The sequence below is a fragment of the Doryrhamphus excisus genome, chromosome 22, assembly GCF_030265055.1.
Source record: "Doryrhamphus excisus isolate RoL2022-K1 chromosome 22, RoL_Dexc_1.0, whole genome shotgun sequence".
Classification (NCBI taxonomy): domain Eukaryota; kingdom Metazoa; phylum Chordata; class Actinopteri; order Syngnathiformes; family Syngnathidae; genus Doryrhamphus; species Doryrhamphus excisus.
The window spans coordinates 1,249,520-1,261,212 of NC_080487.1; the positions used below are offsets into that span (position 1 = coordinate 1,249,520).

The window sequence follows — 11,693 nt, forward strand, 5'->3', positions numbered from 1 at the left end:
ATTACACTGTGAATTTATATTTGCAGTTTACAATACAGAACAAATGAAATTGAACATTTAATATGGAAATGGACATAATGCTGCTGGGTGTTGGGTTGTATGTTTGATTTGAAACTTGGAGTTCAAACCATTGTCATACGTGACATCTTTGGCTTTTTTTTTTTACGTGGCAAAGAGCGGAAGTGTGATGATAACCATAGAACCCGCAATGGAGCTTACTGAGACATTTTGTTCGGGAGTTGGCATGATGGAATCAAACATGCGCAGCGAGTAAATGACTGTGTATTGCTATTGGCACAAGATGTCTTCAAATTGTGAAAATGGAGGACAAAGAGTGAGAAATCCTTTCATTGAAACATCTAACTGTGTGATTTTGATGTTTTGATATTACTAGAGGTATACAAATGAGATCCAAATCCGGTTGTTCCAATGAGAAGTGTCTAAAGTAAATAAAAGAATAAACACAGGCCTTTTCGATAGGCTGTCCTAAGACACTCACAATGCAACCACACACAAACACACAACGTAGCTGACTAATGTCCACCGTGCAGTCTCTCAAAGAGGTTCATTGATAATAACAATAATAACAACGGTGGTAATAATGCAGGCAGACTTGGTTCCTTGGTTCCATGTCAAATCCAAACCACGTTAGAAGTTCTTCCTGCCACCAAGTGAAGCTGCTCCAGTTGCTGTAAACATTCCCAGTCCGGCGCCTTTTTATGTCAGCTCTTCCTCACCGCTGTAAAAGTAATTGTTGCTCCCGGCCGGTTGCACGTATTCCTCCGTTTTGTCCCAGTCCGAGACCCAGCCTCCTCCCGTGCCCCCGTTGGGGTCGGCCCCCTGGTTGGTGGCGCCGTAGCCGGCGCCACCGCTGGTGCGGTACAGCTCCTCTGTCTCATTGGCGAGCTCATCCTCATCCAAGATGCCGCATTTCTCATCGCTCAGCTGCTCCGGCTCAGCCCAGGCTTGTTTCTCCCCGGATGCAAAGATGCCTGGGAGCAACATTTCCCAGTTACCATTGCAAAAAACTACTAAAATATATCTTCTCCAGGGACGACACCATAGAAATCAAACCTGGATACAGGTTTATAGGTGTATATAGTCAAGCAGGTATAGATTTACTGCTCAGGGTTTGGGCTTGATTGGACTGGCTGCTAAAATGCTTCTCCGAGGACAATCTAAACAGTAATGAAGTAGCAGATCTCATGTTACAGTACGTGTTGAAATTCAAGTATTGCCTCTATGAACCACAGTTGGCGGCACTCGTGCAGCCCCCAGACCACCACACTACCAACCATGCTTGATTTCGCTTTGCTTTTTCAGTGCATCTGCACCTGTATAGCAAAGTATAGTATAGTATAGTATAGTATAGTATAGTATAGTATAGTATAGTATAGTATAGTATAGTATAGTATAGTATAGTATAATAGTATAGTATAGCATAGTATAGTATAGTATAATAGTATAGTATAGTATATTATAGTATAGTATAGTATAATAGTATAGTATAATGGTATAACATTATAGTATAGTATAGTAGTATAATAGTATAATAGTATAGTATAATAGTATTATAGTATAGTATAGTATAATAGTATAGTATAATAGTATAGTATAATAGTATAGTATAATAGTATAAGAGTATAGTATAGTATAATAGTATAATAGCATAATAGTATAATATAGTATAGTGTAGTATAGTATAGTATAGCATAGCATAGTATAGTATAATAGTAGAATGGTATAATGGTAGAGTATAGTATAATAGTATAGTATAATAGTATAGTATAGTATAATGGTATAATATTATAGTATAGTATATTAGTATAATAGTATTATAGTATAGTATAATAGTATAATAGTATAGTATAATAGTATAGTATAGTAGTATAATAGTATAATAGCATAATAGTATAATATAGTATAGTGTAGTATAGTATAGCATAGTATAGTATAATAGTATAATATAGTATAATAGTATAGTACAGTATAATAGTATAGTATAGTAGTATAATAGTATAATAGTATAATATAGTATAGTGTAGTATAGTATAGTATAGCATAATAGTAGAATGGTATAATGGTATAATGGTATAGAATATTATAATAGTATAGTATAGTATAGTATAATAGTATAGTATAATATTCAGTGTGTTGACCCATGTTCAGTGGATGGCAAATGGATACCGCTGTAGCAGCTGTACAGTGACAGGTCCAAAGTACGTCCAAGTTTCATTTCCACAGTGAGATGCTTTGATAAAAGAGTGTCATGGAAATGTCCATGGTGTCGGCACGTTAGTGAGATACCGTACTCACCGTAGAAGATAACACCTCCATAATGTACGAGGGAGGCGATGAGAAACACGCCTTGCCATTCTTCACGCGTCTACAGGAACAAGTTCATACAAACAAAAGAGATGAAAAAGCATCCTAGGTTGAAAAGACGTGAAATACCGAGGAGGATTAGAAATACTACGTTCCACATCTCACCTTATGTTTTGTCATAGCGCCAACTATAAGTGGGCAAACCATACCAGACAGCGTGCCCACCCCGTTGGAGATGCCCATGAGGATGCTGGCATACCTTGGAGCGATGTCCAAGTGGTTGACATTGAAGCCTAAAACAGGATGAACATTATGAAAACAAATGATGAAATCATTGATGTCGTGTCGATGGCTTCACCTGAGATTGCAAAGCCAGAAAATCCCACAGCAAGAACCAAGAAGGTGATGGCGACGCCCTTTGTGTGTGAGAAGCCCACCACCAGAAGCAAGGTGGCCTCCATGCCGAAGCCTGACATCGAGCACACAGGAAGAAGAAGAAGAAGAAGTCTTTCAGCAGTGACCTCAAGTTTGCTCCACACTGAACTGCGTGTACACCGTGTACACCGTGTACACCTCTCCATTTCACTTCACTATTGATCCTCTCTTCTTTGTGCAAAAATAGCCCGTATTGAAAGAGGCGACGCTTCTGATTTGTTGTGAGTCATCTTCTCTTCAATGCGGCAAAGTAAAGTTCATTTTAGTCTCGTTTCTGGGCAGAAGTACAGAAGTACGCTAAGGACTAAAGACCGGAAATGAAAACACATGCAATATATCCACAAAAACCACAAGGAGAATGGAGGGATGGGAAAATGAAAGGAAATAAGGAGTTTCTATAAGTAAACGGAATCAATTCATCAAAAAAATGATCAACTGATTTATCAGTGATTAAAATAATGATGTGATGTCATGATGTGCTATATATATCACTATATTGACAGTTACTATGGTAACCATTATGTCATTGGATGCTCATATCACCGAGTACTTTGGTACGTGACATGAATAAAATAAAATAAAATAAAATAAAATAAAATAAAATAAAATAAAATAAAATAAAATAAAATAAAATAAAATAAAATAAAATAAAATAATAAAATTCATATTTATTTAAAAAAATTATAAAATAAAATATATATATTAGGAAAGCAGGAAGTGAACAAATGTAACAGTTACTGATTGTAAAAGTACCAGATGTCCCCCTCCATCCCCTCCATCTGGTCAATCATCTAAAATCATCAAAAATTATAAAATAAAAAATACATATATTAGGAAAGCAGGAAGTGAACAAATGTAACAGTTACTGATTGTAAAAGTACCAGATGTCCCCCTCCATCTGGTCAATCATCTAAAATCCTCAAATATTATAAAAAAAAACATATATATATATTAGGAAAGCAGGAAGTGAACAAAGGTAACAGTTACTGATTGTAAAAGTACCAGATGTCCCCCTCTATCCCCTCCATCTGGCCAATCATCTAAAATGCTCAAAAATTATAAAATATACGTATATATTATGAAAGCAGGAAGTGAACAAATGTAACAGTTAGTGACTGTAAAAGTACCAGATGGAGGGGTAGGATTTAATAAGCTTTGCTTCTTCCTACTCCTTTTGGACATGTGGAACTGGGAACTGATTATGGGATGCATTCAATTGTAATCTGATGCATGTTCAAATGGAATTAAACCATTAGTAATTAGTAATTAGTAATTAGTTGCAGCCCTACTCCTAATAACAATGCTGGTGTTTCATATGATCATGAACTCACCTCCACAGTTCATAATTTTCCTGACGTTGGTGGTGGTCATGATGTTGTTGGAGCGCAGGTAGTCAGCAAGCTGGCCTCCAATTGGCACAATAATGGTCATGACCAGGTGGGGGAGAGCCGAGACTATTCCCACCTGCAGGAACAGGAGATAGTTGGATGAAGGTGGACACAGGAGGAGACAGACAATCAAGAGTTTCACCTTGCTAATCTCGAAGCCAAACACCTCCTCAAAGTAGGCGGGCTGGCTGATGAGGAGCAAGTAGAAGGTCCAGCTCCTGCAGAAGTTTGCCACAATAATGGCGTAGACTGGCATGGATGTGAAGAAGGCCCTCCATGGTGTGTTGAATTTCTGGAGAACATCTCAACTTTATTGACTTGATAACAAGACACCAAAAGGAGGAACGAAGAGGTCGTACGGACCGACACTGAATGTTGAGCTGACTCCCCGATGCTCTCCTCGATGTATTTCCTCTCCTCCTCAGTGATGGTGGGATGAGCCGCAGGGCTTTCGTAAGACACCATGATCCAGAAGCAGTACCACATGATCCCAAAACTTCCTGGAGGAAGAAAAAAAAAACTGTAGTATCAAAAAGGGCGTTTATTTGTTCTCCGTGTAGACAAACAGCAGCTACCATAGACGTAGAAGACCGAAGACCATCCTGAGTACTGGACCAGGATTCCAGCTAACGGCATGGCGATCACAGCACCAGCATAAGAACCTGTTTCAAACAAAACAGGTTCACGGGACAAATAAGTCATCCATCTTTTAAAGTGGATGTAAAAAATGTAAAAAAATAAACGCACCACAAAAGGCCGTCGTAGCCAAGCGACTTCTTTCAAGGGGAGGAGCCCATTTGGCCCAAATACCATGACAGGCCGGGTACGACACCCCCTGTAGGAAGACAATACTTCAGCAAGATGGAGAAACACAGAAAGGCCGTGAAGATTATTTTATATTTAATACAGAGCAGTGATTCGATATTGGAAATCATGTGTATGGATGTTTCAGTACGTTAGATGCAAAAAAAATAAAAATAATAAAATAATAAAATTAAAAATTAAAAAAACATGTATGGTCATATCACCTCGTACTTCGGTACGTGACAAAAATAATAATAAAAATTAAAATAAAATAAAAAAAACATGTATGGTCATATCACCTCGTACTTCGGTATGTGACAAAAAAAAAAAAAAAAAGAAAATAAATTAAATTAAAAAAACATGTATGGTCATATCACCTCATATTTCGGTACATGACAAAAATAAAATAAAAAAAATAATAAAATTAAAAAAAACATGTATGGTCATATCACCTTGTACTTCGCGGTATGTGACAAAAATAAAATAAAAAATAAAAATACATTAAAAATGTAAAAAAAACATGTATGGTCATATCACCTTGTACTTTGGTACGGGACAAAAATAAAAAATTAAAATTAATAAACAATTTATAAAATCAAAAATATATATATTAGGAAAGCAGGAAGTGAACAAATGTAACAGTTACTGATTGTAAAAGCACCAGATGGAGGGGTATGATTTAATAAGCTTTGCTTCTTCCTACTCCTTTTGGACATGTGGAACTGGGAACTGATTATGGGATGCATTCAATTGTAATCTGATGCATGTTCAAATGAAATTAAACCATTACCATATCGTGTAGTGGTTCATGTAGTGGGACTCGTGGTGAGTACATGATTTCAGTGATGCACAATTATTCTACAAATTCCGCTAAAAAAAACCCCAAATGACTGTCTAGATGAACATGTATATCTTGTGTGAACAAGAGCGAAGCACCTCCACAAGGCCTTGAAGCACCCTGACAATGATGACACAACCAAAGTGCATGCGAGCTGCCGATGGGATGAGCATGTTCAAGAAGGAAGTGGCCACTATAGCAAAGCCAAACACCCTAAAAGAAAGAAGGTAGATACTATCAGTACGTATAAGAGAAGAAAATGGAGTCCAAATGAGTGAGGCACCAACCTGTTGGCAGCAAACTTCTGACAGATGAACCCTCCTGGGATTTGTGTCACGATGTATCCCCAGAAGAAGGAGCCATGGATCATTCCCACCGTCTCCGGATCCCAGTCAAACTGAGCTTTCTGTCCAGACACAGTCGGGGTGAGTCGCTTCCAAAATAACTTCTACTCACTACTAAAACATCTACTCACCACTATGACCTCCTTGTTGTCCCGAAAGATAGTGTGGCTGTTGACCATGCTGACGATGGCCACGCCCAGGTTGCACCGGATGCCGAAGGATATGCAGAAGCCGATGCCGGAAAGGATGGCGATGATGTAGCGGCGGGGCAGGCCGAAACATGTGCAGTCCACGACGGGCAACTCCTTCTCCTCCACCAGCTCCGGCCGACCCTCGGCTGACAGCTCGATGGTCTCGCCATTCTCCTGCTTCTTCTCCAGAGCCCTGGGATGAAGGTTTCGGGAGGATAGATTACAAATATTCTTTGGTCAAGAGTTGAGATTTCACACTCTGTTTGGTGGTCCTTGAACACAACAGAGATGTGTGGTTACATTGTGGATTGTGTTGCGAGTGAACAATGGCAATGAAAGAGTGAAGGGGGACGGTTCCGAAACTGAATCTAATCTACTACCGTATTTTTTGGACTATAAGTCGCTCCACGGTATAAGACACACAAGGCCAAAAATGCATAATTAAGTATAAAAAAACATACGTAAGTCGCTCCGGAGTATAAGTCACACAAGGCCAAAAATGCATAAGTAAGTAGAAAAAAACATACATAAGTCGCACCGGAGTATAAGTCACACAAGGCCAAAAATGCATCATTCGGTAGAAAAAAAAACATACATAAGTCGCTCCGGAGTATAAGTCAGACAAGGCCAGAAATGCATAATTAAGTAGAAAAAAAACATACATAAGTCACTCCGGAGTATAAGTCAGACAAGGCCAGAAATGCACAATTAAGTAGAAAAAAACATACATAAGTCACTCCGGAGTATAAGTCACACAAGCCCAAAAATGCATAATTAAGTAGAAAAAAACATACATAAGTCGCTCCGGAGTATAAGTCGCACAAGGCCAAAAATGCATAATTAGGTAGAAAAAAACATACATAAGTCGCTCCGGAGTATAAGTCACACAAGGCCAAAAATGCATAATTAGGTAGAAAAAACATACATAAGTCGCTCCGGAGTATTAGTCACACAAGGCCAAAAATGCATAATTAAGTAGAAAAAAAAAACATACATAAGTCGCTCCGGAGTATAAGTCGCATAAGGCCAAAAATGCATAATTAAGTAGAAAAAAACATACATAAGTCGCTCAGGAGTATAAGTCGCACAAGGCCAAAAACGCATAATTAAGTAGAAAAAAAACATACATAAGTCGCTCCGGAGTATAAGTCGCACAAGGCCAAAAATGCATAATTAGGTAGAAAAAAACATACATAAGTCGCTCAGGAGTATAAGTCGCACAAGGCCAAAAACGCATAATTAAGTAGAAAAAAAACATACACAAGTCGCTCCGGAGTATAAGTCACACAAGCCCAAAAATGCATAATTAGGTAGAAAAAAAACATACATAAGTCACTCTGGAGTATAAGTCAGACAAGGCCAAAAATGCATAATTAAGTAGAAAAAAAACATACATAAGTCGCTCCGGAGTATAACTCGCACAAGGCCAAAAATGCATAATTAGGTACAAAAAAACATACATAAGTCGCATTGGAGTATAAGTTGCAAGTAATTTTCCGCTAGTTAACAAAATAAATGATTATGTTTTGCACTACAAAATTCAATATTTTATTTTAGTAAGTATTTTTCTCATTCATTCATTCATTCATTTTCTACCGCATTTTCCTCACGAGGGTCGCGGGGGGTGAACTGTCTTCAGGCGACTGGTGGCCAGCCAATCACAGGGCACATGTAGACAAACAACCATTCACACTCACATTCATACCTATGGACAATTTGGAGTGGCTAATTAACCTAGCATGTTTTTGGAATGTGGGAGGAAACCGGAGTACCCGGAGAAAACATGCAAACTCCACACAAAGATAGCCGAGAGTGGAATTGAACCCTGGTCTCCTAGCTGTGAGGTCTGCGTGCTCACCACTCGGCCGCCGTGCAGCCCAAAGTATTGTTATGAAAGATGTAATTAAATTAGCGGTGATGAGAAAATAACGCCAATTCAACATGAAACACACATCTCTTTTAGTAAGTCAGTCAGCATTCTTGCCATCATTGATGCTTATCAAGTATTAATAGATTCTCAAGCTTGAATTATTCATATCTTGAGATCCCTTGAACTATTTTTGTCTTTCTCGTCACACTCTGCCATTTCTTCCCCCCCCCCATCAACTCCCCTGACTCACACGCATACATACGCCTTCTACGCCTCCCATCATGAAAATGTTTGTGTTTTTAAAAATGATATTTCTACACTGTATCCTTTGTGACTTCTCGTGGCTTGAGCCTGAATTAAAGACAATCCACGGTAATCCTTCCAGGCTACCTGACCGTCCCCCTCCCCCCCCCCACCTCTGCATGCTCTCCTATGAGGACAAGTCAAGACGCTCGCCACAAACACGGAAAACTGATCTGTCTGGAATCTTGACGACATTACAGTAAGATCAAGCCGTGTACCCCCCCCCCCCTTGTGTATTCCATTTCTTTCCACAAAAAGTCCAAGGACAAAATGTCAAGGAGTCGGTTGGTGGATAAATATACTGTATGCTGTTTGCAAAGCAACAAAAGCCTGGTACAGTTATGATGTTATGATACAGTTATGATATCAATAATGAATGCATCATAAGTGATCATTGACCAAATGATTAGAATGAAGCATATCTGAACGACAAAGAAACCAGATAAGACAAAACATATAAAAGCTGACAGTATTATGATGCAAAATATGCGTTTGTTTTGCCATTATAGTACATTAATTTGTTTTTTATAGCAGCTTATAAATGATACAATATACAATATACAATATTCAGTAATATATCTGAATAAAATGTAAAATAAAAAAGTATTATTGCTTTTTAATTGATTTAACATGAAATTTGAATACATGAGTATTGTACTGTATATACAGTATACAGTTTTTTTTACAATGTTGATAATACAACATGGTAAATATTTCTGTGGTTTATTTTTATTAATTGTAATACTTTTTGTCAATTCAATATTTCTTTAAAGCTTGAAATCATGCTTCACTCTATAATTCATAATGAATAAATGATGATAAAACTGACACACAAAACATATTAATTAATGATATTCAGTACATATATCAAATTCAGATTCAATATGTTGTAATTAAACACTGATTATTTTATACAGGACATATCATTAACGGACTTCTGCCCTTTTTAGCTTAAGGCAATTGTTATTTTTAGAGCTAAATATAGACTATTTCATGTAATGAATGATATAAGATATTTATACTTTATAAAATAACGGAGCAGCTGTGTCGCATCACGTTATTCCATGTCACGATTCCTATACATCGACTTAAGGATGGGAAGGGAATTCGTTCATCCCAGTCTAGCGTGCGGTTGGGAACACGATCCAGCACCTGAGATCACATGTGCCTTGCAGGAAGTGTCACTTTATAGGCCCGCTGGCCTAATCCCTGACGGCCCATCCAAATGGGTGGGGCGGTGTCTAGTACACCCTAACCTTAACTAGCAATGGAAGAGGGAGAGAGAGAGGCGGTATCCAAGGTGTATCCAGCCCCGTGGGGGATTTACGTGGCTCGACAGCTTGGAGCAAGGAGGGAGGCTATTTCTGGAGAGGATTTAAGTGTTTAGATGCTAGATCAGATCCCGCGGGGGAAAGAAAGAAAGGATACTTCATCAATACCCGAGCTGGGATGCATGTACATCATTGACTTATTTTGTCTTGACTACGGGGTCAAAGGTCAACCCCACCCAACTGCTATATTCCATCATTAGATGTATAGATACAGTTTTTTTCCCTACTATTTGTAACGTTTCACACATGGGATGCTGAATGTTGCGCCAACTACCACTTCACATGTACGGTTATATGCCCTAACACACATATTAACGCTTCTTTTAATTGCACGTTTATGAATGTGTATTCATGCTAGCTGCACGGCATCATCATGTGACCAGAACCAAAATATTAGAAACACCTCATTTTCATGCAGTGCATTTCTCCAAACAAAGCAATGTCATGTCATGATACGGTTCTCATGGGGAGGTGCAGCAATTATTATATGTATATATATATTTTTGGATGTTTTTTCTTGATTTTTAAAAAAATATTTAATATGTTTTATTTGACTCATTTATTTATACAGTATGTTAATCATATTTAATAATTTTAATGTTTACATTTTTAAAGTTAATACTAATACATTGTTTATTTTATGTCTATATTTTAAGCATTTTTAAATATACATATAGTTATTGCATTACAACAAAGTGATGAATAATGCATGCCAGTTTACTTTCCTTGCATTGAATAGTATGTTTTGCAGTAATAATAGCGTATTTGTGTGTGTGTAAATGACATACCCATATATTTTGCCCAGGGTGGTGGCAGCCACAGCCTTAAACCTATCCGGCCGGATCTCCATCCTCACTTAGTCCAGCCTGCGCGCGCTCCCGACAGCTTAGTCCTGTGGTGCACGCGCCTCGTAGCTCCAACTAAAACATTCAAACTTGAAAAATAAGAAAATGAAATTTAAAAAAAAAAAGGAGAAAAGTTGCTTTCAGTGCAGAAGAATCGACACTGTAACCTTCAGCTGGTTTGGTGGAAAGTGGAAGCAATCGATGATAACATGATCAAATCTCACTTTGTTGTGGTTTTAAGTCCTTAAAGGTTTTTTAAAAAAAAAATAAAGATGAAAAAACTTTGTTATATTCTCGGGTGTCCGCAGAAGTTCGATGCCCGCGGGAGGCAACTTTCGACAGGATTCATGGCCGAGCGTTTGTCTCTGGCCGAGGTCCTGAATCCAGATTACCGCAGCCCCCGGTTGACTAATCTCTCCGAGTGGGAGTATAGTGAATCTGTCAGCCAGGTAGCATGTCACTTCCTCCCACGCAGCCCCACGCGAACTAAGCGCCTGCTATTCGTGGAGCACATGGCGTATGTGGAGGGAGTAAACCGTGGAAGCATATTAGACTGACGGCTACTTGGGAGGAAGAAAGCAGGAAAGGGAGGGGTTCTTGGATCGTGTGGTCACAATACAAAGAACATGGCTCCTTTACAATCATATTCACTTCCTAGCAATGTGGTCATTTCCTGTAAATAATTTAACTATAATAAGACTGTTATATGAAATGTGAGTGTGAATGGTTGTTTGTCTATATGTGCCCTGTGATTGGCTGGCCACCAGTCCAGGGTGTACCCCGCCTGTCGCCCGAAGACAGCTGGGATAGGCTCCAGCACCCCCCACGATCCTCGTGAGGATAAGCGTTAGAAAATGAATATTACATTTTAGGGCTGCACGGTGGCCGAGTGGTTAGCACACAGGCCTCACAGCTAGGAGACCCGAGTTCAATTCCACTCTCGGCCATCTCTGTGTGGAGTTTGCATGTTCTCCTCCGGTTTCCTCCCACATTCCAAAAAAACATGCTAGGTTAATTAG

General features: G+C 38.7%; 1 protein-coding gene across 2 annotated transcripts; it reads right to left on the bottom strand.

The window, feature by feature from the left end:
• Positions 1-335: 335 nt before the first annotated feature.
• Positions 336-11,525, bottom strand: LOC131109425 (vesicular glutamate transporter 1-like). 2 transcript variants are annotated; one of them, XM_058061401.1, is made up of 14 exons: positions 10,899-11,525; positions 10,618-10,763; positions 6,266-6,518; positions 6,078-6,196; positions 5,889-6,003; positions 4,896-4,983; positions 4,724-4,810; positions 4,512-4,648; positions 4,291-4,440; positions 4,092-4,224; positions 2,684-2,794; positions 2,491-2,618; positions 2,317-2,386; positions 336-992 (listed from the first exon to the last, which is right to left on the bottom strand). In XM_058061401.1, the coding sequence occupies exons 2-14, from the start codon at positions 10,677-10,679 to the stop codon at positions 718-720; spliced, it is 1,728 nt and encodes a 575-aa protein (XP_057917384.1). In that variant the 5' UTR covers positions 10,680-10,763; positions 10,899-11,525; the 3' UTR covers positions 336-717. The 2 variants fall into 2 exon arrangements, with proteins under 2 accessions (XP_057917384.1, XP_057917383.1); XM_058061400.1 differs by having other exon boundaries at positions 10,618-11,525.
• Positions 11,526-11,693: the final 168 nt, after the last annotated feature.